The 27,650-nt window shown below is 36.5% G+C and overlaps 1 protein-coding gene across 5 annotated transcripts in view; it reads left to right on the plus strand.

The window, feature by feature from the left end:
- Positions 1 to 27,650, plus strand: part of Abcb1 (ATP binding cassette subfamily B member 1) — a 179,366-nt gene that overhangs the window by 103,864 nt on the left and 47,852 nt on the right. For 3 of the 5 annotated variants that reach the window (XM_047560268.1, XM_047560267.1, XM_047560270.1), the window contains exons 3-6: positions 729 to 774; positions 12,962 to 13,127; positions 25,043 to 25,091; positions 27,138 to 27,329. In XM_047560268.1, the coding sequence (XP_047416224.1) occupies positions 729 to 774; positions 12,962 to 13,127; positions 25,043 to 25,091; positions 27,138 to 27,329 (453 nt within the window). Of the gene's footprint in view, positions 1 to 726; positions 775 to 12,961; positions 13,128 to 25,042; positions 25,092 to 27,137; positions 27,330 to 27,650 lie in introns of those variants that run through there. The other 2 variants (XM_047560271.1, XM_047560272.1) reach the window with 2 other exon arrangements.

Raw genomic sequence — 27,650 nt, forward strand, 5'->3', positions numbered from 1 at the left:
ACAGTTTTTCTAGATTGTATTTATTTTCATAATGGTCCACTTAGGGCTCCAGACATCCCTTCAGAATTAGATTTGTTCATAGAGTGATTGAATTACTTGTTTCCTCAGGTTAGTTATGCCCAACATTTGATCGTCTCTGCTTTCCATTAGTACAGGGAATGATTAAGAATAAATAATAACATCTAGAATATCTACTGCTGGAACCCATGAATGATTTTAAATTAGAATAAAAATAGGAGACTTATTTTTAGTATGTATTTTTCTAATCATGAAAGGGGTGTGTACATGTGTAATCATTAAAAATTAGGAATTATGTAAGGTACACGTAAGAAAACATTTTTACAGTTAATATCCAGTGGTAACCACATGGTGTATTTTTTTTTTAATTTTTCGTAGTTGTAGATGGACAGCATGCCTTTATTTTATTTGTTTATTTTTATTTGGTGCTAAGGATCAAACCCAGTGCCTCACATGTGCTAGGCAAGTGCTCTGCCACTGAGTCACAACTCCAGCCTACCACATGGCATATCTTTCTAAAATAAATGTAAACATTTATTTTTAAACTTCACAAATGATATTGTACTGTTAATCTGTTTTTTTCTGAAAAAGTATATTATAGACATTTTTCTTTGTTCCAGTTGTCACTGAATATAAGCTCTATAAATTGGTAATTTAAAAAGTTGTGTAGTTTTTAAAGTTTTATTTAATTCCTTTGCTATATTTTTCAGTAAAAAGAAAGAGGAAAAGAAACCAACTGTCAGCATGTTTGCAATGGTGAGTTTTGAATTAATTCATTATTAAAAGTACTTAGGAAATTTGACTTCTCCTTACCTAGAAAAGAGAGATTTTATTTGGTATAATATTTTCTTACATAGCATGGTAATGGAAAGGCAAAAGGAATTAGTTTAATTAGCTTATTTTCAGATGAATGATGATCATAGCTTTGCTGTGTGAATTGAGTTCTGTATTTCAGTATTATCCTAACTAGTTATGTTGCCAGTGATCTATTACCTCTGGAAACGGTTTTCCCTGTGTTGGTCTTTGTCATCTAGATTGAGGTAACCTGTTACATTGCGTGTTGCCTTTAATGGCTGTGAAATCCTGCCAGGTTTGAAGTCCAAGTTTGAAGCACCCATAATGATAAAAGGTAGCAATGGATTATTTATTACCATGATTTAGCATAGGCCATTGTTCTCTGTGCTGAATAACTGAGAATCTAGAATTTGAAAACCTTTCCGTAACTCTTTATTTCATTTTCTAGTTGCATGGTTGTTGTTTTAAGCTTTTCTTTAATTCCACTTGGAATAAGATAGAATTTTTTTGGTGTGGCTCGTTATTGATAATCTTTAAAAGTTTTTGTTTGTAGTTGTAGATGGATATCATGCCTTTATTTTATTTGTTTACTTATTTATTTTTTGTGGTGTTAAGGATGGAACCCAGTGCCTCACACGTGCTAGGAAAGCACTCTGCCAGTGAGCTACAGCCCCAGCCCCCATTACTGATAATTTTATTTCCCTGAACCTTCCTTTTTTTCTAATGCAAACTTCATCTAACCTAGGTGAACTGTTTCAGGAACTGAAAACTGGAAGACTAGTGAATCAATTAAGTCTTGCTGCACATACTTTACAATTTACACATACACACTGGACATGTTTTAAAATGTTGAGTAGATAGACTATAAAATGGATCTTGGTAAATTGAATATAAACATAGGTATAAGTAGGAAAAATGTCACGTGACTTTGCATTGAGGACTCTGTTATCTTATACCATCTTCATCTTGCTGTGCTGCATTTGCTTTTATTGGCTCCTCCTTTAGTTCTATTTCCACTTCTTTTGGAATATTTGAAAGATGAGACTCTAGATACTCAGACATTCACAGAAACCCTACTTGTATAACCAAATGACAGCTCTTGTTTGTTTTAGATTTTATACTCACACTCTAGTATGGAAAGAAATGTTTATGTTAAAATTGAATTTCTTCCCAACATTTAATTTCAGTTTTGTTATTTTGAGACCAAAGCGTTTCTGTCTTTTATGCTTTAGGATTTTTCTTTCTTTCCTTTTGTGTGTGTGTGTGTGTGTGTGTGTGTGTGTGTGTGTGCGTGCGCGCGCGCACGCACTGGGGATTAAGGTCAGGGCCTTATGCACACTAACCACATGCTCAATCACTAAGCTACACCTCTAGCCCTATAGCTTAATTTTTATTATTTACACATGAAACTTTTTTAAAAACCTAGGGTTCCTGTATTTTAGAAAATGTAACAAACTACTCTAATACTAGTAGAACTCAATTCAAGCCACAGAAGAATAAAATCTGGCGTTTGAATGTGAAGCAATAGTAATAACACACATATAACACTGCGGCATTGTTTTAAGTACTTAACGTACAAACTCATTTAACCTTTAGGATTCCTTTTGAGGTAGATGCTATTATTATTACAGTTTTACAGATGAAGAAATTGAGGCCAGACATTAATGTGCCCCAGGATACACAGCAGGGCCAAGATAGAATGTGTTCTAAGCCTTCTGTGAAGTACTACATTACTGAGATGACTTTTCTATGTCTTTTTCCTGAAGAGTGGCATAGAAAACAGTGAACCTAACTCATATACAAAACTTGTAAACACAAAGACATAATCAGAAAACTGAATGGTAAATGCTGATGGGACTGGCAGGGCTTACTAATTACAGTTTCTAGCTAAGAAAAAGACCCATGCATATTAGGGATGAGCAGAACTCTTTTCTGCTCATGGTGTCTGTTGATTTATTTTTACTAAGAAACTTGATCAATTTTGAGAAAGTGATAAAAGAAATATGGGACAGATTTAATACTTCCTACTGGTCTTTGCTTTATTTATAGCAGGCATCACTCAGCATTTATAGAAACACAAAAGTAGAATAAACTTGAATACAAGTGGGGGAAAACGGGCAAGCAGAAGGAATTAAGGGCCAGAGAGGGGAAGGATGGGCTGCAGATCCTGTACAAAATGAACTCCTTAAAGATTATACACTCCTGCCAGAAGTGTACTGCAGATTGAACTCTGAGCTCTTCACAGTATATATCTTACTGAAGCATTCATTATTTTTCTAAATAGATAATAGCTATCAATGTTAAGTACCAGGCATTTTTTAAGTACCCTCCCCATGCATTATTTGACTTAATCCACACAATAACCCTAGGATGTAAGAGCTTATGTTATCCTTATGTTCCAGATGAGGAAACAGATTCACAGAAGTTAAATAATGCACTCAAAGTCAGAGTCACATTACTAGCAAGGAGGCAGGCCCAGATTTTGCCCAGACATGCCTAGTTGCTTCTAAAAGCTATGATTGTTTATGAGAGTTTATGATTGGTTAAATTGTTATCTGCCTATAAGGAATTCTTTGTTAAATGCCGTTACCTTCTCACCTCCTGTTATTGAAGATCTTGTATCCTGGCTCAGGATATACCATTTCCTTCCTGGTCCTCCTACCAACTTGGGTGACTTTTCTGGTTATGGGAATAACTGTTCCTTGACCTTCACCACTGCTGTAATCTTACAAACCCATCTGAATTTGGAACTGTTCCCTTCTCTGTTTCTCCTTTTAAAACAGAGGGAGTATCCAGTTTTTAAAACTAATCATTTACTTGTACTTTGACTCCCATTTCCTCTGCCTTCTCAAGCACCTGACATTATCACTCTTTTTCTCTTCAATCTCTGTGCCTGAAGTGGGTTCTGCTCCCTTATCATTGACATGTCAAGTCTCTCTCATCTTCCTAATAACCTTGGAACCATCCCCCTCCTTGCATGTACAAGAGTTGTCTTTACTTTGTATCTCAGTTACACCTTCATATCAATTTTGAACCTATAGAAATTTGACTTTTGTCCTCAACACTCATAAAATTAAGTGGGCATTTAAAATTCTGTCTTGACCTCTTTGTAGCCCTTGACACCGTCCATCATATTCTTTCTTCTGTTTGCTTTTGTGATATTGGGGTGTGATGATTTCTCTCCCAGCTATTTGGCTTCTTCTTGTGTCACCTTTGCCTATAATGTTATTGTTCTTCAACTCCATATCTTAGGAGCCAGTGAGGGTGTTGACATTCCTCTAGGTCTACACAACCGTTTCCAAAAAATTTTTGATCCTTATGCAAAACTTCTTTCTGGTTTGTGTCTCACCCTGTGTGATCATACTACCTTTTAATCCATCTTCAGAGGTATCCTCTAAAACCTTCCAGGTACTCCTTCATTGAAGATTGTGGCATTGATTGCTTCAACTTCATTCACCTAGCTCCAGTTGTTCTTCAGAGTATTTTAGTAAACTTATAAAAGAGCCTACACTCAACATTCTCTAGCTTCTTCAGTTATAACAACCCCACACTACCTCAGTCGAGTCCCCATTTGTGAGAGATGACCTTGGGCTTATTCCCAGACAGTTTTTATCTATGAAGTCATAAACTCAAATGTATTACCCTTTGACTACAATTTCTGATTCCTTCCACCTTTGCCCTTCCTCTTGATAATTCCCTTTTTAACGTTGTATGTTCATCTCCTGTTGATGCTATAGCAAAATACCACTCACTTTATTGCTTAAAACAACACAAACTTATTACCTTATAGTTCCAAACTTGGAGGTCTTACTGGCTAAAACCAAGGTGTCAGCAGGATTTCCTTCTTTCTGGAGGAGAATTTGCTTCTAGAGGGCACTTGCTTTCCTGGCCCTCTGGCCCTCTTCCTGCATCACTCTACCCTCCTCTGCTGTCACATCTTCTGCTGATGTTAAGCCCCCTGCCTCCCTCTTAGAAGTAGCCTTGTAATTAATTGGGTCCACCTGAATGATCCAAGATAATCTCCCCATCCCTAGATCATTAACATCAACAGCCTCTGTACCAAAAAAGGAAGCATATTCAAAAGAACTTGGGATTAGGATGTGGATCTGTGAGAGGGACCTTATTCTGCCTGTCAAACCTGGTCAAGACTTTACTTTCAATTGCTCTTTCCTTGAGGTATTCCTCTTTCAGTTTTACCTTTCTAAATATCTCCCATAACAGCCACATCAAATCACTCAGTCCCTTCCTTCAAATGTTTGAATGCTTTTCCTTTCCACTTATATGGGCAATATAGAGTAAAATTGCATAGAAATCTTCCTTACTCTGCTATTGCCATCGTTCACACTGTTTGATCCTTGAGAGGCACGGCAAACTTATTTCCACCCAAGGATCTTTGTATTTGCTCTTCCTGCCCAGAATGCTCAGCCTCAAATCATCATATCACAGAACTGTATCCTTCTGTCACTGAGGTCCCTTCTCAGAGACAATCCCTGATGAGCCAGTCTAAACCAATGACCATGCCCATCAGTGACCCATGGACCTCTATGATATTTCTTCTGAATACTTAACCACTGGTTTCTTGTTCATGCGTTCCTTTTCTCTGAATGTAAGCTCCATGAGGGTGGGATTTTTGTATGTTTTGTTCAGTGTTGTACACCAAGTGCCTAAAGAAGTGCTTGGAACTTTAATAAGTACCTAGATTTTGAGTGAATATTGAATACCTCTATTCCTCATTTATTATTTACACTTGAGTGTAATCATTATGAGGACAAATGGCATGTCTTAGTCACTGCATTGTCAGTACTTAGAACCAGACATGACTCTTACTAGGTGCTCATTAATTATTTTTTAATGTTGAATGAATTAATGAAAGAATTCACTGACTTCCCTCTCTAACCTGGGCACCATGTTCCCATCTAGCCTGTTGAATATTACCTAAACTACTTTCCAGCAGCATCCTCTACTTTGCCCAAGAATCCAACTCTTAACTTTTGGCACTGATGAACCTTCCTTTCATATAGTTCTGGTTTACCTTGACTCTCTTTCCTATCAACCCCTAACCAAACATTTTGTTTCCTTTTTTTTTTTTTTTTTTTTTTAAGGACTCCAATTATAATTACAGTTATCTCTTACATTTCACCTAATATGTTACAACTTTTTGTCTCTTACCTTACAGTTAAGGTGAGAGCCTAAAAAGCCTAATTATTACATATGCAAAACCAATAATAGTAACCGTTTATGTTTTATATTGTATGATTCATAAAAGTTTCTCATATTCTCATTTTAATCCCTATAGCAACTATATAAGATTTTCTGTGTGAATGAATATTTTCCTCAGTTTATAAATATGGAAACTGAGGCTCAGGGTTAAGAGATCTGTACTAGGATTGTGGCTCAGTGGTAGAGTGTTCACCTAGCGAGGCACTGGGTTCTATCTTCAGTACCACATAAAAATAAATAAATAAAATAAAGGTATTGTGTCCATCTACAACTAAAAAATATTTTAAAAAACATTAAGAGATTCCCCTGCAAAAAGGTTCTTTCCTAATAAACTTTAGAGCTAGGACGTTTGATGGTGGCTTTTGTTCTATTCATGTTATGTTACCACTGTTCTCACGTCTTCTTTCCCTTTTTTTCCAGAAATTAAATTTGCTCCATATCATAAAAAAATTTGAGATTCTTACTCTGTGGACTTTCTGTACCTATTTCTGGAAACTTGCTTTTGTCTCTATTTACTCCTTTTTTTTTTTTTTTTTTTTTGTACTGAGGATTGAACCCAGGGGCAATTAACCACTGAGCCATATCCCCAGGCCTTTTTCAATATTTAAAAAAAATTTTTTGATTCATTGTACACAAATGGGGTACAACTTTTCTTTTCTATGGTTGGGTTGTACCCCTTTTTAATATTTTATTTTGGGACAGCATCTCACTGAGTTGCTTAGTGCTTCACTAATTTGCTGAGGCTGGCTTTGAACTTGTGATCCTCCTGCCTCAGCCTCCCCAGCGGCTGGGATTACAGGCATGTACCACCATGCCCAGCTCTATTTACTCTAAAGTTTGTTCCTTCCATTCTGTTTCAGAATCATCCCTTCTTTACCAAGCTTATGATGAAAATTTTCAAACATAAAAAATAGAATAGTAAAATTCACACTATATAATCATCATTTATAACTAATTAACATTTTGCCATGTTTTATCTGAAATTATGGATTTCATGATGTTCCATATATAACTAACTCAGTTTATATTTCTCAAATTTTTCTACAAAACATTTTCCTGTATAATATAATGCATTGATCATATTTAACAAAATGGATAATAATTTCTTAATATTGTATAGTGCTCTGTTCATGTTCAAATTTTTCTCATCTCCAAAAAATGTCTTTTATAATTAATTTGTTCAAAGAAGAATACAGTCAATGATAACATTTGGATATTATGTCTCCTGAGTCTAGAACAGATTTCTCCTCTTTTTAAATGACATTGACATATGGAAATGTCTGTACTAGTTGTCTTGTAGAATGTCCTACCTGCTGGACTATTTTGAATGTATCATTTAACTGTCTTCCATGCTTTGTATTTCTTATGTGCTCATGGTTAGGTCTAAAGATTTCATTACATTCCAACCAAATATTTTGGTAAGAAAATTGCACAGGTGATGCCATGTACTTCATGTCCATCACATCCAAAAACATCACATGCCAAGGAATTCATCTTTTCATCATGCTAACTAAATTCAATCACTTGTTTAGGTAATGGCAGATTGTACCCTTCCACATGCACACCATAAAGGGATCTCTACCCTTTGCAACTATGAAGGAATGTTGGGGCATTGTAGGAAATTTTTTTTTCATCTAATACTTAACATTATGTACTGATGATCCTCTGCCTCAGGTTCTTGAAATATTTGTTTATTCTCTAGAACATTGTTTAATCCTACTTTAGTTCCTATATTTTCACCAGTTGTCTTTTGGGAGATTTACCTATGCATGCAAGACTTCATTAAATAGTCGCCCTTGACCCTGAATCCCACTCTAGCAACTACCCTTTCTATTCTTCCTTTTGCCCCAAGATTATCTAAAGGAGAGTCAATATTCCATTCTCTGCTACTTAATCTCTAATTTTTTTCTTAATTCTATATATTTCTTATCTCTTTCTGGATAAGCTTATCCACTCCTGTGACTTCTGCTACAAATTGTGCCTCAGACTTTGAATTCTTTCCATGTACTTTCTGAACAGCACTTTCTGGATGAGCATTCAGACAAGACTCAGCAAGACTTCTGTCCTCTCTGTTCCCTCAAGCCCTTGTCTCTGCCAGCTTGTCCCAGCTTCCTGAAGCGTGTGTCTTGGTCAATATGCTTCTTGCTCCTTTTCCACCAAGAAGGGAAAAGCCATGTTCTCAATTTTGTGTCTCTTCTGTACACTATGCTATGGAAACCTCAAAGTATTCATTGTATATACTTTTTGCTTTCTCTTGTTCCTTTTTTAAACTCTGTGAGGACAGGGGTTCCATCTTTGGCATTTATTCTCTGGCTTTTATCTGTCCTTGAGTAGGCACTCAGCAAATGATGGACTGCTTGTTTTTCTTATGGCCAATGAATAGTTATGGAAGCAAAATATCCTGTGGTGGTGATGATTGCACGTCAATCATCTTCTTTCCTGTACTGAGGAATTTGCTATTTTAACCATTTAGTAGAGTCTCTTAAGATAAAATAGTTTCTTCCTGTCTCTCCCCCTTCAGTTTTTTGTTTGTTTGTTTTTTGTTTTTTAAGGGAAGAGGATGAATCCTCAGTTAAGACAAGATAACTTGTAGCAAAATCTAGCTTGTGCTTCAACAAAATATGAAACAAATGCCCAAACATTCTCTTTTTAAGGTTTTAAATTGTAAAGGGGATGATGTTTTGGAGTTATGGAAAGTTACGTCATCAACCCCATCTTAAGTACTTGATTACATTTTTGAGAGCTAGGAAAGATTTAAATCCAAATGCCTGAGTACTCTATATATTAGATACTCTTCTTATTCTAAACCTTAGGTTTTACTTATCATTTTATCTCATAATTTCACTTTCTTCCTTCTGCTTTATGGGCTGCCATTAAATTTTGTTACTGCCAAGGGCTCTTCCGCTTTTTATTTTTCTGCTAGTCAATTTGGCACTTATTCCCACTCATTACTACAATTTTTTTTTTTTTTTTTTTTTTTTTGGTACAGAGAATTGAACTCGAGGGTACTTGGCCACTGAGCCACATCCCCAGTCCTATTTTGTATTTTATTTAGAGACAGGGTCGCACTGAGTTGCTTAGCGTTTCCCTTTGCTGGCTTTGAACTTGAAATCCTCCTGCCTCAACCTCCCGAGCCACTGGGATTACAGATATGCACCACTGTTCCCTCACCATTATTACATTTTTGTAGGCTTCTCATTAGCTAACCTTAGGATTGATTTCTCTCTCCTCATGAAGTATATATGAGCTCTAAAATCTCACTTTCTGCTGCTGTGTCTTCTGTGTGGCCTGATCCCTGATCTTTGTTTTGATTTACATTCTCTGCCTAGACCTAAAACTTTTCATGCAGTTTCTTCCTGATGCCTACAATCGCATAGTGTATCCACATGACAACCACCTACCTTGGGGTTTAACTTTAATTGCTTCCCAGGTGAACCCTGAGCCCATTCATTTTTATTATTATAATTAACACATTTATTATGCAAGTGAATGGAATTCACTGTGATATTTCCATGTGTGAATACATTATATGCTGATTATCTCCCCTTCTCCCCTCTTCCCCTCTCTTTTCTACATTCCTGGCCACCTTCCTAGTTCCTGCTTCTACTTTCAGATCTTTCCTAACCCCGGATTCCACATATGAGATAAAACGTGTGATACTTTGTCTTTCTGTGTCTGACTTCTTTTATTTAACATGATGCTCTCCAGTTCCACCCATTTTCCTGCAAACAAAAATACTTAATTCTTCTTTCTGGCTGAGTAATCCTCCTTTTTGTATATTGTATCGTATTTTCTTTATCATTTCATCTGTTGGATAGGTACCTAAGTTGATTCCATATCTTAGCTATTGTAAATAGTGTCACAGTAATCATAGGTATGCAGGTATCTCTCATGTGCTGGTATTTCTTTTTGATATATACCTAAGAATGGGATAACTGGTTCAAATGGTAGATCTAATCTTAGTTTTTTGAGGAACCTCCACACTGTTTTCCATAGTGACTATATTAATTTACATTCCTACCAGCAGTGTAGAAGGGTTCCTTTTTCTCCATATCATCGTTTGTTATTTTTCATGTTTTTTAAAATAACCATTTTAACTGGGTGATATGGAATCTCACTGTAATTTAATTTTCATTTCCCTGAAGGCTATCAAACATTTTTTCATATATTTTTGGTCATTTGTAGTGTCTACTTGGATCATTTGCCTATTTTTTCATTGGATTACTTATTTTTTGTTAAGTTTTTTGTGTTCTTTACATAGTTTGGATATTAACGCTCTGTCAGATGAATAGCTGGCAAAGATTTTCTTCTATTTTATAAGTTATCTCTTCACTCTGTTGATTATTTCCTTTGCTGTGCAGAAGCTTTTTAATTTGAGGTAATTCCATTTGTCAATTCTTGCTTCTGTTTTCTGTGCTTTTGGAGTTCCACACAGAAAATTGTTGCCTGTACCTATATCTTGAAGTAGTTCTTCTATGTTTTCCTCTGGTAGTTTGAGGGTTTTGGGTCTTAAATTAACGTCTTTGATCCATTTTGACCTGATTTTTCACAGGGGTTATTGTTTAATCTTCTACACATGAATATCCACTTGTTGAAGAGGCAGTTCCTTCTCTCATGTGTTTTTGGCACCTTTGTCAAAAATCAGTTGACTGAAGATGCATGGATTTCTTTCTGGGTTTTCTTTTCTGTTCCCGTTGGCTAACCTGCCTGTTGTTGTGCCAGTTCTTGCTGTTTTGATTACTAAAGCTCTGTAATATTCTTTTTAAAAAATATTTTTATATATATTTAGTTGTTGATGGACCTTTATTTTTATTCATATGCGGTGCTGAGAATTGAACCCAGTACCTCACACATGCTAGGCAAGCACTCCACCACTGACCCACAACCCCAGCCCTAATATTCTTGAAATCAGTTATTGTGATATCTCTAGTTTTGTTCCTTTTGCACAGGATTGCTTTGACTATTTAGGGTGTTTTGTGATTCTGTTGAATTTTAGAAATATTTTTTCTAGTTTTATGAAGAATGTCATTGGTATATTTTCATGGGGATTACATTGAATCTGTAGATTGCTTTGGGTAGCATGGACATTTTAACAATATTAATACTTTCAATTCACAAACAGGATGTCTTTCTACTTTATGAGTATGTCTTCAATTGCATTCATCAGTGTTTTGTAATTTTCACTGTAGAGGTCTTTCAAATTCTTAGTTAGACTTATTCCTAGGAATTTTATTGTTTTGTGTGTTGACTGTTATGAGTGGGATTGTTTTCCTGATTTCTTAGCAAATTCATTATTAGTGTATAGAAAAGCTACTGATATTTTCTATGCTGATTTTGAATCCTGCTACTTTACTGAATTCATTTTTCAGCTAATAGCTTCTGGTGAAGACTTTGTTTTTCTGTGTATAGAATTATATTATCTGCAAATAGGGATAATTTGACTTCCTTCTTTCCTATGAGCATGCCTTTTATTTCTTTCTCTTGCCTAATTTCTGTAGCTAAAACTTCTAGTACTATAGTGAATAAGAGCAGTGAGAGTGAACATCCTTGTCTTGTTCCTGAACTTAAGAGGGAAAGCTTTCAGTTTTCCACATTCCAGCACTGATGTTGGATATGAGCTTGCCATATATAGCCTTTATTATGTTGAGGTATGATCCTATTATACCAAATTTGCTCAGGGTTTTTTATCATGAAGGGATTTTGAATTTTATCAAAAATATTTCTGCATCTGTTTAGATGATTATATGTCATATGATTTTTACTCTTTTTTTGTTTGTTTTGGTACCAGGAATTGAACCCAGGGGTGCTTAACCACAGAACCACATCCCCAGCCCTTTTTAATATTTTGTCTAGAGACAGGGTCTTGCTAAGTTGCTTTAGGACCCGTTCAAAATTCAAAGTTACAGAGGCTGGCTTTGAATTCAAGATCCTCTTGCCTCAGCCTCCTGAGCTGCTGCTGGGATTACAGCCAACCAACCCAACTGATTTTTATCCTTGATTCTGTTTATGTGATGGATTATGCATATTGATTTGCATGTTAAACCATGCTTGCATCCCTAAAACCAACTTGACCATGGTGTATGATCTTTTTAAATTCTGTTGATTTGATGTGCACATAGTTTGTTGAGGATTTTTGCATCTGTGATCACTGGGGATATTTCCCTATAGTTTTGTTGTTGTTGTGTACCTTTTGGGTTTTGGTAGCAGGGCAGTGCTGATCTTGTAGAATGAGTTTGGAATGCTTCCCTGCCTTTCAATTTCCATTCTTCTTACTGTGTCCTCTTCCTGTCACCATTTGGATCCAGAGAAGCATTTCTTGCCTTCCTGAGACTTCAGAAATTATGTGGATCTTCACTGGTCATTCATTGTGGTCAAACTCGACCTTTTCAGGAAAATTATTCTTTGAGGAGCATGAATCTGACTCAATCTTCTCCTCCTTGTCTTTACTAAGGCCTAATTATTTTAAAATTATTTTGCATTTATGCAAATTTCACTGTACAACAGATCTTCAACCCTTTTTTAAAATGACAAAATGTTTCCTGAATTGTGTCTTCTGAGGAGACTTTGCCATTCAAATTTGTTTCCATGAAATGAGAAGTGGTTTCATAGAAACCAGAACAACAAAGACTGGGTTACCACCACAGCCTTAGGAAAGATTTTTATAATTCTTACCAATCCTCATATAAGAAAAGAAGACAGATGGAGTCTAATATGAAAAATTAGGCCAGAACTCAATAGAAGAATCAAATGTCCATTTATAATTAGGCTGTTGCAGTAATTTAACAAAGGTAGAGGGTAGCTTGGACCAAAGTGTTAATTTACTCATGTGCAAAAAGAGCTTGCATTTGAAATATGTTTTGAAGGAAGAGAAAACCATCCGTGAAACTGCTAATTATGCCTATGCTCTCTACTTTCTTCTTTTTCTTAGTTTCGTTATTCAAATTGGCTTGATAAGTTGTACATGGTGCTGGGAACTTTGGCCGCTATTATCCATGGAGCTGCCCTTCCCCTCATGATGCTGGTGTTTGGAGAAATGACGGATAGCTTTGCAAATTTAGGAAGCTTGATCCCAGCAAACATTACTACTAATCAAAGTAAGTATTGTTTACGACACTTATTTTATTGGAAATCTCTTGAAGCAATGTTTGTGAAGTCCTTACTAAATATGTACTAATGTTTAATTTTGTGAGAGGTGGAGGGTCTGAGTTCCAGCTCATGTTTGTAATGAGTTTGAGAAGATAATATTCACAAGAATTAGGATGCCTAATAGAAATGCCAGCTGAGATACATAGAAAAGGAGAAGGCTCTCTGGAGTCAGAAATAGTCTAGAAAGCTTCAGGAGGAGATATAGGAACCTAAGCAGGATTTTGGTAAGCTGGAATCATTGTGAGAGTCCCTGACAGATTGGCTATGTGACTAAGAGGGGAATCCAGGTGATTCTAAAGCTTTTAGCTTGAGAAATGGGAAGGATGCATTTACTGTCAACTAAGATGAGAAAGATGGAGGAAAAATAGGTTTGGGCAGAAAATGTCAGAAATTTAGCTTTGGATATTGTCATGGGTTGGGCTGTCTGGAAGCAAATACAAAAATGGAGAAATAGGGCCAAGACAAGTAGGGCATGAGTGTGTGTGTGTGTGTGTATGTGTTTAGGATGGGAACAATATTAGCTTGTTTGTGTGTGAATGAAAATAATCCAAATAAGAGAAGGTGATAAGTGATGTTTGAAAGGAAGGGAAGAGATTTGTTAGAGTGATAGCCTTGAAAAAGGAAGTGATCCAAAGCACAGGAGGAAAGATTTACTTTAGATAGAAACAAGCATTTTGTCTACAATAATAGGTGGAAAGAGAGAATATTTGAATGTCAGAGTCCAAAGGTGAGTAGATGAGGATGTGAAAATCTGTAGAAATTTTCTTCTGATTACAGTAGCACCCCCTTATCTGCTAGGGATGTGGTCTAAGACCGAGTGGATACCTGAAACCATGGATAGCACGGAGTCCTATGCACTCTATACTTTTTGCTGTATATACAAATTTATGATAAAGTTTAATTTATAAATTAGGCATAGTAAGAGATTAACAACATTAACCAGTAATTGGTTATACTAATTAGAACAATATACTTTAATAAAAGTTATGTGAGTTGGTCTATCTGTCTCTCAAACTGTCTTTTTGTTCTGTTTCCACTCTTTTTCTTGTGATGATGTGAGATGATATATGCCATGGTTGACTGCAGGCAACTAAAATCACCAAAAGTGAAACCATGGACAAGAGGGGACTACTATACTTCAGTTTTATGCAGTGAGATAGTAAGCAAGACAATTGTAAAACAACCCTGTAAGAGAGTGGGCAAGTGAATAACTTGGAAAAAAAAATGTGGGTGTAATACACATACTCTTGAGTGAAGAGTATGTACATTGATTGATAATTCTGAGCTTCAATTTCAGGTCAGCTCTGGTTCAGCACAGATTGACTTAAACTAATGTACTCAACAACTTACAACTGAGTTTACCCTCAGATGTAAAAATGTTGAAAATGCCTGTTTGAGAATACCCTAAAAAATGTAGTGATACATTTAGCTTCCAATGACCCTTCAACATTGGAACTCTGTGTGTGTGTGTGTGTGTGTGTGTGTGTGCGCGCACACGCGCACACACGAAAATCCACGGCTTTGCACATCAACATTTGAACTTTTATGTCTGTGATGAATACTACACATCCTATCCCTCAAAACATGTACTTAAATATTCATACCAATTTGGAACCTCTGATACTTGTCCAGGGTTCTGGAAACTTCTTTGTAATCCTGAAGTATACAGTGTTTGCCATGAGGTAGGGAATACTTCAATTCTGTGATAATGGTTTGGGCCAGAAAAGTGGACAGTATGTTTGAGCTATGTAAAATTATTACACATTTATATTTCCCTTCATGGCATTCAAAGGGACCCATGAAAAGATGATGTACCACCTTTGACCCGGCACCTTTCTTCTATACCATTCAGCAAAGACAAGTCCTCAGTGCTTTCTGCATTCATTGGTTCCTCTACACCCTGTGTTTGGCAGTATTCTGTTCTCTGTCTTATTACCTTATAATGGAATAATCATATCTTTCCATGCTCTTTGGTAGCTCAACTGACCAATGTGTGCATGCATGCCTTTTCCGATCTGATCCACTTTTTCATGAAGCTTTAAATATGAACAGTGCCCTAACAGTATGAGAGGTGTTATGTTTATCATGCTATTCTTCTCTGTGTACTACATAAACCAACAACTGCTGTGGTTACCTATCAATAAAGAAATTATAGGTTATTAAAACAACTATTGAAGCTTGGTCCAGACTGGGGAGAGCAGACCATCAAATAACTCCTTGAAACTAACAGAACTGAACTCTCACAGACCACAATAAACTAAGCTTGTGTTATATCCATTGGTCTTTTTTTTTTTTTTTTTTTTTTTAGCTATATTAATGTTTGTGTGCATTATACCTTCCTCACCCAAACATTAATTTGCTCTTATACTTGTGAGGAAACAAATGATCTCTTTAGGTACAAGTGCCAGCCATTACCAGTTTTACCTGGACCATCCACAGATGTGAGAGAATAGACAGTGCTAGCTCTGCCTATCTTCAACCATGTAAGGACACAGCTGTGAACCAGAAAGGAAGTCCTCACCAGATACAAAATTTACCTTGATTAAAAAGAGAAAAACTGAAAGTAATTTATATTTATCATTTTTTCTTTCACTGCTGTAAAACTCTAAAGGAAACATGAGAACTATTTGTGAAATGCCAGCTCTCAAAATAATATGAGTTGAGTATTCCTTATCAGAAACATTTTAGATTTTGGACTTTTTCAGATTTTGGAACATTTGATATATAACAAAGTATCTTGAGGATGGGTGCCAAGTGTAAACATGTAATTCATTTATGTTTTACATATACCTTATACACATAGCCTAAAGATAACTTTACAAAATATTTTTTTAATGATTGTGTATAGGAAACAAATTTTTATGGTATCTTTTTGTACTGGTAGCATCATATCAATGCTCAAAAAAATTTGGATTTTGGAGCATTTCAGATTTACAAAAAGGGCTATTCAACTTGCATTTATATTTTGATGTTCAAATATGAGTGTATAAATAGTGCAGATTTTGTACGTTCTAAAACTTGGGCATTGTAAGTAAAGAAAACATCATCATCTGTGTCCTCAAAGCCAGGATTATGGGTGTGTGCCAACTAGGATGTTAGCTAATATTGAAATTCTTAATATTTCATAAGAAGGTCTATGATGGATCTGTTTTCTTCTGTTCAAGGCTTTCCTCTCCTTTTAACATTTCACTGGAAAAATTCTTGATAAATTTTGTTTACTTGGGTCTGTTTACTTTTTTTTATTGTAAACAAATGGGATACATGTTGTTTCTCTGTACATGGAGTCAAGGCATACCATTTGTGTAATCATAAATTTACATAGGGTAATGTTGTTTGATTCATTGTTTTTTTTTCCTCCCCCCCCACCCTCCCACCCCTCTTTTCCCTCTGTACAGTCCTTCCTTCCTCCATTCTTGCCCCCGTCCTTAACCCCAACCCTAAACCTAACCCTAACGCTAACCCCTCTTTCCCCCCATTATGTGTCATCATCCGCTTATCAGTGAGATCATTCGTCCTTTAGTTTTTTGAGATTGGCTTAACTCACTTAGCATGATATTCTCCAATTTCATCCATTTGCCTGCAAATGCCATAATTTTATCATTCTTTATGGCTGAGTAATATTCATTGTATATATATGCCATAGTTTCTTTATCCATTCATCAATTGAAGGACATCTAGGTTGGTTCCACAATCTGGCTATGGTGAATTGAGCAGCAATGAACATTGATGTGGCTGTATCTCTGTAGTATGCTGATTTTAAGTCCTTTGGGTATAGGCCAAGGAGTAGGATAGCTGGGTCAAATGGTGGTTCCATTCCAAGCTTTCTGAGGAATCTCCATACTGCTTTCCAGAGTGGCTGCACTAATTTGCAACCCCACCAGCAATGTATGAGTGTATCTTTTTCCTCACATCCTTGCCAATACCTATTTTAAATATAACTAATTTTTCTTGAATAATATGAGATAATCAGGTTTTTGTTTATTTTTATAATTGTTGAGGTACTGCTTTTTCTAAAAATTTATTAGTTGTTAATGGATCTTTATTTTATTTATTGATGTATGGTGCTGAGAATTGAATCCAGTGCCTCACACATACTAGGCAAGTGTTCTACCACTGAGCCACAACCCCAGCCCAGCCCAAGGTACTGCGTTTTCAAGCCAAAAAAAAAAAAAGACTAATTATAATCTGATCTCCACAATATATTATAAGAACAACAACAAATAAAAAAAGCCACATAGACCCTGACCCATGTTAAGTGCTTAAGAAATGGGATGAATAAATAAAAGACTGAATCAACTTTGTAGGTAAAGGATCCCTGACATTGTCTGGCCTGAGCCCATAATTTTATAGATAGAAAAGCCATGCCTAAGAAGTTGAAGTAATATGGCTGCAACAGGGTTTCTATTTTACAGAGCCAAGTTCCTGAATCAGGAATCCTGCCTTTTAGATTGGTCTTTTTTTCTTTTTTTCCTACTCTGCTGGTATTTTTCAAACTCTGCCTAAAATAGAAGCAAATTCCAACATTTTTTACTTGGTCTTTTTTCTCCCTGTCATCCTGTAGCTTTGATTTTTGGTTCTGTCGGGCAGGTCAGCCAGAAGGTACAGTTCTAAAGGCCAGAGGTGGAAGTAGCACATGTGAGGAAATCGTGGCTACTTGCAGTAAGTCCACCACACTGAGTGGCAGGCTCCAGCCTGGGCAGATGCCAGAGGGATTGATCATTTAGGCAGAAGATCCAGTTCCTCTTGCTTATCATTGATGGAGCTTTCTGCACTAGGAGACATGTTTGTGAGGCAGAAAGTGCTATGGGGATCATTTCAGTCTGTGCTTTACTCACTCTTCTTTCACCAGAGAACACTCACTCCACCCCACCCCATCTGTCATGAAAGCTCACCAGGGAGGACATCTCAAAAGGAGTTTGTTCAGGTTCAAACTAAGGGAGGGGAGTCTAGAGCCAAGATCTGCTGATGGCCAGCCCTCCTACCACCCACAGCAGTGCTAAGGTCACTCCCAAGGGTCTGACTACTTACATCCCCAGATACAGCCTGTAGCCAGAGCTATCCCTATGCCTTGCCTATCAACTCTAACTTTCTGATTCCTCCCTCTGCTTCCACTCTTGCCCATCTTAGTCCAGTTCTCCACACATTGTCAGAGTGAGCTTTTAAAAAGAAATCAGGTCACGTCTCTCCCATTGGCCTCCCATAGAATGGAATAAATACAAATTCAGTGCAGTGGTTTTTATGGCCTGTGTGACCTCGCCCCACCTGCCCCATCAGTCTGCGCTTTACCTATTCACCACAGGCTACCCACACCTCCAGTCTCTTTCCTGACTTGGGGAGGATTAGACCTTGCCCCATCTTTCTCTAATGGGTGCTGCTCATCACTCAGTTCTTCCTTTGAAAGACTTTTTGTCCCCAACCATCCCAAAGTCACTATAGCATCATGCCTTTACTCGTTGAGAGTCATTATTCTAAAATTATCTTGCTAATTTATTTTTTACTTGTTTATTTCAACTTATCAAAGGGGGAGGAAGGCACGGGGGCAGGGAGGAAGTTCCTGGGGATACGTTTGCTAGATATTTTGGCAGTAGTACCCTGTTATGTGAGATTTGGGGCCTGAAAGTAAAAGGATTTCCTGCTGGAATAGAAATTCAATAAGATAAGAGAAAGTGGCTCTGATTCTAGGTGGTATCCCCCAGTGTCTAGAAACTGCCTGGCACAAAAGCTCTGTGGAGGATGGTTTGAAAAGCACTTTTCAACTTAATCTCTTTATTTTTTTTCTAAGTTCTCAGTACTTAACATTACTAAATATACTAGTTGTTGAGTCAGATAAAACTGTACCATAATGTGATACCTAAACCGTATGGAGTATTCAGTCATGGGCAGTTTAGTTCCTTTGAAGCCTGGCTTGGGTTTGGAAAAGACCTTCCTTACCAGGTAGAATGGCCTGCTATATCTCTTTGTACTCTCATGTGAGACACTTATTTCCATGGTAGAAGAATGCTAGGTCGAAGTATTTTGACAAATGGTTTGACGTGTGGTAGTTCTGTGAGACCACTTGTCATTCTCAGGGAAGGCTGGGTTATAACAGATAGAATAGTCTGTACACTGTGGAGATAAAGATAAACTGAATATATGGTCCGATTTTCTCAGAGCTCGCATTGGTGGGAATGAGAGGACCTAAACATAGCAGTCATACTTCTATTCTAGAACTGACTTTGTAACTTGAATCGCGTGTCAGTTACTCTGGAATTCAATGCTAGGGGTAAGCTGTTTGATAAGAGGTCATATTTTACCTCATTTGTGGGGAAAGTATTATCTAAAAGAAAAATTTTGGGAAAGGGCATTTCAGGTACAAAGATCAGAATGAGTGAAATGTTGAAGGAAGAACATGGAATAGTTAGGGAACAGCAAACTCCTCATTGTGCTGCAAGCCAGAGCTCCATGAAAATGGGGAGAACTGGGGAGAGTGGGGTATAGGAGTTGCATGAGTTGAGGCTGGAAAGGGATGCAGTGAAGGTATTGTTTAGAACCCAAGTGGGCAAAAAATATAATTTTATTTTATACAACTTAATTTCACATTCAAATACTGTGACAGAAACCTAATCTCAGCTATTCTAGGGTAGCCCTTACCTTTCCTTGGGTGTGCTTGGAGGCCAGCCTAGCTCCAGACATGTGTTTTGGCCCAGTGCCCTCCAGCTCTGTCTTCACACAGCCATCCCTTTGAGTGCTTATGATCCCCTTTCTTAGGAGCATCAGGAACGTTCGGCTCCTTCTGCTTCTCTCTAGGTCCAGGAAGACACTGGGGAGCTGTTCTTAGGCTTCCTCAATTCATCATATGATCATTCTTTTTCAAGTTCTCTAGAAGAACAGACTTTTCTCTTGGAAATCAGGTATCAGGAGAGAGGAAAGCCTATCAGGAGACACGCTTTTCTCTCCTGGACCCTCAAGTACTTATACTGCTATCAATTCTCAACTGCATCTCTTCTCAGCACATGAAAAATACTTTTTTTTAGTCTAAAAAGGTAGAAGTTAGTCTCATGGAATTTAAGCAAAATATTTTTGCCTTGTTGTTTCCTTTCCCACCCTTCAGGGCATAGACTTTGGACTCACAAAAGTCAAGAAGAAACCTATATGCTATTTTCTCTTTATCTGTGGCAGCAATTGCCCTAGCTACTGGAATGAGGAAAAGGATGTGAGGATAAAGAAAATATCTTGAAAATCATTGGTTGATACTTCAAAAATATTATGCTGTCACATGTACTTTGTTACAAGACTGCAGATGAATCAATATGACATGTATGGACCTTGGATTTTATCTTTGGTGCAGTGGAAACAGCCACTGAAAATTACAAATGGAAACAAGAAAATCATGTTGTTTCCACAGATGAAATCTGATGAAAACATGATAGACCTCATTGAAGTAGAAGGACTTAGAAGTTTCTTATTAAAGTAGAGGTTGACAAAAGTTATTTTTAATAAATTAAAAAATACTACCCAAGTCTTTTCTTGACTTGGCTCCTTTCTCCTATTCTCTCTCTTTTCATATTTATTTTAATATTATCTGAGAAAAAGTTTAAACAATAATATTCTCACTAAATAAAAGATTCACCTTTCTAAAGAATTTACTCATAATGAATTTGTAAGTACAGTCATCATGCGTCAAACAGTATCCATATGGGATAAGCAGGTAATTGTGAGGAGATCCCTGAATCTGAGGGTAAAATAATAGGGGATGGTGAGGAGGAAAAGCAGAGGCTGAACACTACTTGGGTCTAGTGCTGATTGTCTTATGAGAATCCAATGCTTTTACTTTTTCTAATGAGAAATATGAAGGCTGGATTTTTGTATAGAATTTATCTAGTTTTAGATATTGGCAAGTAATTAAAACACACACACACACACACACACACACACAAACACAGACTGTAAGCCAAACAGTTTTTTGTTTGTTTTGTTTTACAGTACTAGAGATTGAACCCAGGGCTTCATACATGCTAGGCAAGCACACTATCACTTAGCTACAACCCCTTTTTTATTTTATTTTTGATACCCAGGATTGAACCCAGGAGCACTTAACCTCTGAGTTACATCCCCAGCCCTTTTTTGGGGGTGGGTACCAGGAATAGAACTCAGGGGTATTTGACCACGGAGCCACATCCCCAGCCCTATTTTATATTTTATTTAGGGACAGGGTCTCACTGAGTGGCTTATTAGCACCTTGCTTTTGCTGAGGCTGACTTTGAACTCTCCATCCTTCTGCCTCAGCCTCCTGAGCCACTGGGATTACAGGCATGCTTCACTGTGCCCAGCCATAGAACAGGTTTTTGAGGTCATAGCAGTTGATAATCTATATATTTAGATAAGGTTCTCATACTTGAGCAATATCACAATTAAATTATTAAATATACTATACTTACTTGGTGTACTTATTAAAAATTTAGATTTCTAGAGCCCTCCTTCCAGAAAGCCTGATTCTGCCTAATCTGGCTTAGTTTTATACTTCTAGAATATAAAACTAAACCCTAGTGTTCTTTGACTCAGGAAATATTATGTTTCAAAATAACAATTGACCATAAGTTTTGTTTTTGTTTTGATGGTACTAGGGATCAAATCCAGGGCCTTGCCTATGCAAGGCTAGCATCCAACCACTGAGAGACATTCTCAGCTCTCATAAGTGAATTCTTCAGAAAATTAAGACTCAAATTCAAGGTTCATAATAGTAGTTCTCAACACTATTAGATCTAGTTTCTATAAAACACTCTTTGATGCTGCCTTTGTTATTCTAAATGGGTCTCATAAAAGGTAAATTCTAAGACATTTTTCTTTTAAAAAAAATCAACATGTTTTGACTTTGTTTTGAGCTGGGGAAGGCATACTAGACTGGTGCTGTGCCATTCAGTCCCACCTGCAGCAACATGTTTTAACTTAAAGAAACAAAACTAACAGCAGCACAAATAATGTTAAAAATAGTTTAAAAATGCTTGAAAACAATGACTTTGGCCACCAAGCCCTTAATGAGAACACTTGTTTAAAATCTTGGTCTGAACTTCTTTTCTAAGTCTCCATGTTGTAAGGAATGAGGGTGAATGACCACAAGCTAGTGGTCCTGAACCAGAGCATTAACCCTGAGGAAGAATAGTATTTGAATAACTCCAGATACAGATTTGGGAATCACTGAAGTTGGCCAAGGTCATTCTCAGAGCATGCGTAGGATTCTGGGAAACACCAGAATTTAGGGAGGAGGAATAGTGTGGCCACAGTGGTAAAAGAACCAAGAGAATGAGTTTCAAGAAGCCAAAAGACAAGGAAGTAGTCAAGAGTCAAAGTGACTATTTTATTTAAAAATAATATAGCTTAGCTTCCCTACCCTGATAATCCGACTGACAATGCTATATAACCTAGAGAGTTTCTGGGTTTTCCTACTGGAAAACAAGATTAATTTTAGGATATTGTTTAGATATTTTTCTTCATAACTATTGGTTTGGGCAGTTAATCTTTTTTTTTTAAATTATATATTGTTTAAATTGATGATGGACCTTTATTTTATTTATTCATTTATATATGGTGCTGAGAATTAAACCCAGTGCCTCACACATGCTAGGCAAGTGCTCTACCACTGACTACAACCCCAGCCCTGGGCAGTTAACCTTTGAGAGTCATGCAAATAAAAAGTTTTACTGGGTTGCATGAACTCTAAGTTCATTTCAGCTTAGAAGTTTCAATTTTGTGAAAGCATATCTCAAGGAAAGAATTTTTTGAGGGTCTTAGAGAAGAAGGAAAGGTCTTTGGGCTTAAGAGCTTAATAAAGACTGATTAGAGGAAAAGAGATGTTGAATTGGAGGGGGATTAAAGAATATAAAGCTTTCATTCCATTCTTTGATCAGCAGGTATTATCTCTGACAAAGGATTTTACTCTCTACTTACATTCTATCATTTTGCCCAATTTTTATTCTGACTGATACACATTGATATTGGGAACTTGGTAATAGTAGAGTTGGTTTCTGATGAAAGAAACTATATATGTAGTATTCTTGTGTATATCAATGCAGAGAATCCAATTTTGACCTTGAAAAATATATGTATTTACACAGTCATTCCAGAAACCTGAACTTTCTCCAGACTGAAAAGTTGTAGTCCGAGTACTTTTTGGACATCTTCAATTGAATATCTTTTTTTTTTTTTTTTTTTTTTTGCGAGGGGTTGGGTACCTGGGATTGAACTCAGAGCATTGGATCACTGAGCCACATCCCCAGCCCTATTTTGTACTTTATTTTGAGACAGGGTCTCACTGGGTTGCTTAGTGCCTCGCTTTTGCTGAGGCTGGCTTTGAACTTTCAATCCTTCTGCCTCAGCCTCCTGAGCCGCTGGGATTGTAGGCGTGTGCCACAGCACCTGACTCAATTGAAAGTCTTAAGCACTAAAAAAAAAAAAAAAAAAAAGCGTTCACTTCTGATCTCACAGTCTTCCTTCCTCTGTTCAGAGCAGTTCTTTCTACTTTTCTCCTGGCTTATTTCCTACTACAGTAGCACCATTCTCCAGATGCTTAGGCTTGGAGGTCTTGTTCACTTTTTATTTCTACTGTCTACTATCTTCCATCGATAGTGAGATCCTATAGTTTCTTCCATTATAAGTCTTGTATTTTCCTTCCTTTCTATTCTCATTCAGGCCTTCTTTCCCTATGTAATTATAATAGTTCAAGTGCCTTAGTCTCTCTTCCAGTTAACCTTGCACACTACTGACAGCTAAATCTTTCTAGACCATATTTCTAATTATAGCTATTTTAGCTCAAAACCACTGACTGACTGCCAATCTGTTTTCATATATCATACCTGCCATGATAGACTATTTTTTCCAGCAACATACAACCCTTCTTAAAGCCATGCACAATACCTATCCCCCAGCCACACTAACTTACTTATTCTTCAAACTTGCCATATACTTTTGTCCATATTGCTCACTTTGCCAAAAAATACTTTTCCTCCCCTATTCCATACCCATCAAGGTCAGACTCCTCTGATGGGCCCTCTCGTATTGTAACCTAACATTTTGCGATGACCATAAGATTTAGTGTGCCTACCCATTGATCTAGCAGTCTTGTGATAATTTATCCTAGAAAATGTTTACCATATGTATATATGTATGTGCACAAGTATGTTTAATGCAACATTGTTTATTGCAGTATAATATTAGAAACAACTAAAATAGTTACAACGTCGAAAAAATAGATTCACGTATATACTGACAAGGAAAATGGCCATTGAATGTGGAATGTGATTCCATTTTTTAAAAGCTAAGCATGTATATTTGTATGTATTTGCACCTGTATATAAAAGCATACATAAAATCTAAAAATATATGCACAAAAATATTGAATAAGTGGTTGTGTGTGTGTGTGTCAGGGGATAAAGTTGTGAATGACTTTTTAATGTAATTGGTCCAAAGATGTTAGCATTTTGCTAATATTGGGTGATGTTCACTGATGTTTTTATACTATTCTTTGAGATAATTTGATACACTGTTCTTAACGATAATTATTTGATAATTTTAAAATAAAAATAAAAACTAGAGAGATGCAGTATTAGATTTTAAATATGTATGTGTCAAGTATGCATTGATATTTATTACCAATTTGCATGTCTTCTTGAAAATAAACCTCATTGAATTTAGTCTGTATGTGGTTGCACACAACCAACAAGGAAGTATTTAAGTGGATGACATAATGCTTATATACAATTAAAACTGAGTCACTTTGACCTATTTTATATAAATTATTAAGTGAAATGAGTTTGATTCAATTTTATGTGCTTATTTTTAATGGAGACCAAAGAGACATAAATGGTATGTTTGTTTTGTGGTGATCTAGGTGAAGCTGACTTTAAACTGAACATCAGTCTGGAGGAAGAAATGACCACGTAATTAAACATTTTTTTCTTACTATTGTCTTGTTAACATTTTCTGCATCAATCCATTTATAACATCATTCAAAACTTTGCAGTATCATAATGTAAAGTTTTGAGAACAAAACCATTTTTAGAATTCAAGGGGTATGCAGTGTAGAATTTTTGACATTACTTGTTCTTTTTGGTTATACATGACAGTAGAATGTATTTTGATATATTACGCATACGTGGAGTATAACTTCTCATTCTTGTGGTTGTTTTTAAAGAAAAATATTTGCTGCATAAGATGAACTAAAGTTCAAGCTAAACCTAAATTAGAATTATGTATGTACTGGCAAAGACAGAATGCATACACAGGGAAATTAGAAGAGGGCAAAGTAGTCTTTTAAAATATAGTTGAATTAAGAGTTGTTATTTTTAATGAGTTTGTAACCGTTTGTTTTTATTTTTCTGAATGTTTTCAATCATGATATGATAGATCAGCCTAAAGGAATTTTTTAAACCCAGCATCTAATTCTAAACAATAAAGTAAAATATCCCAAAAGAAATATAGTCACTCTGACCTAACACAGGGAAACTTTTGTTAATGATTTATGTGTCATGAAGTTTACTCCCCAGAGCAGTTTGTAACAGATATCCAAAGGTATGTAATAGTGAGTCAGAATGATCCTGTGTTACACTCGAAATGATAGGTTTAGGGAAAGTGGAGATAGTTGAGACACTTGATTCTATTTTTAAAAAATGAGAAGCAAATACCTCCAATTATTCCTGTGAAGAAGCATTATTTTTTATATTGGGAAAACTATAATGTCTTGGTTGTTTAAAATGTTATGTTAAAATACATTACCGACTCTTAAAACATGAGCTCTACTTGTTAAATGGAATTTCGTGTTAGCTCTTTCTTAGTGTGTCATTAACACTTTGATAATAATTAATCCAGAGTTACCTATTAACTAAAATTTAGTGTCCTGACTACATATTCTGTGATAAGTAAATTGCAAACTAGAAGGTAGAGCTTTGGGGGGAAGATTTGTCTAGTATGATTCCTGATGGGTTGAACTCAGAATTGTGAACAGTGACATCAGGGACTGTTTATTGCATAGCCATTTTTACAGCTTCTGCATGACATGCATTTTTATTAGAAGAGAGCAAGTAGAGAGCTTTGAAAAGTGGGAAAATTGGTATCCTGTATTCAATTTTGGAATGTTTGCCTGTAATCTAAAAATTAATTGCTATTGAAGCCCAAGAGTTGTTTGCTTTTTGAAATGTGAAAATTCAGAGCAAGAAAACAGTAATTCAACATTTCTAGATATCAAGCATCTGGTTTTATACGATGCTTATTTTTTTATTGTTGGAGTTTAAACTAGAAGGGCTACTGTTTGGTTCATTAAACATTTTAGGATAGCTCATGATTGCTGATGATGGCCAGTTGGGTAGATGATATAAAAATATCTTTTATTTTCATTTGTCAATTAGTATCTAAGCTCTGCTAGACTAACAGACCAAAAGGCCAGGGGACCACTTCTATCTCTTGGTTCCACTTTTTAACAGGTTCTGTGACTTCTATCCATCCTCTAATGTGCAGAGACTACCCCAAGAGGCTCATCTATCAATGCTGATCTAATAAAAGTAGATAGGACGATATGATGTTTCTTACCCGAGGCCCCAGCACACACAGTCTTTCACAATAACTGACATTCTTTCAGTGCTTACTATGTGCTAGGCACTGGCCCAGGTGTATTTCACACATTACTGCATTACTATTGTTACCTCCATTTTACCAGTTAGAAAACTGAGTCTTGGAAAGCTTAATAAGCAGCTCACTGAGATTACATTGCTGTTAAGTAAAGAGACAAAGAGGAATCCATCCTTACTCATCCCTCTATATTGACTCAAGCATAGTTCGATGCTGACCATTGATTCTGCTTGTTACAACCCCTTCTTATTTGTTAAGGGTAGAGAAATACCCAGAAAACTGAAAAAGTAAGAGTGAGTGGTCTGCTTGGGAGAGAGGCACTGATTAGAAAACAGAGTAAGTGCCGTCTTCTTGTTTTTCAGGTATGCCTATTATTATAGTGGAATTGGTGCTGGTGTGCTTGTTGCTGCTTATATTCAGGTTTCATTTTGGTGCATGGCAGCTGGAAGACAAATAAACAAAATTAGAAAACAGTTTTTTCATGCGATAATGAAGCAGGAGATAGGCTGGTTTGACGTGCATGATGTTGGGGAGCTTAACACCCGGCTCACAGAGTAAGTACCTTGTTTTATGCTGCACTCCAACGTGGTTCTTATTCTTAATGAAGTGAAATAGATGTCGTAAGATCTCTTAGGAGGTGTTGATGTATCACTCAGATGACTAAATTTTTTCTGAGCATCAACCTTGTCTTATGCACCTTTTTGTTCCCAGTCCCCTGGCAGGCCATGAGGGGACCTGCAAGACTAGCACTGAATAAGGCATTGGACTTGCCAAAATCAAAATATACTCTGAGAATATGCAGAAAAGCAGTGTGCAGTACAGCATCAATATCACACCTTCTAGTGCAATTTCCAATCTACTTGAAATTTCTGCAT

Source organism: Sciurus carolinensis, chromosome 8 (assembly GCF_902686445.1).
Source record: "Sciurus carolinensis chromosome 8, mSciCar1.2, whole genome shotgun sequence".
NCBI lineage: Eukaryota > Metazoa > Chordata > Mammalia > Rodentia > Sciuridae > Sciurus > Sciurus carolinensis.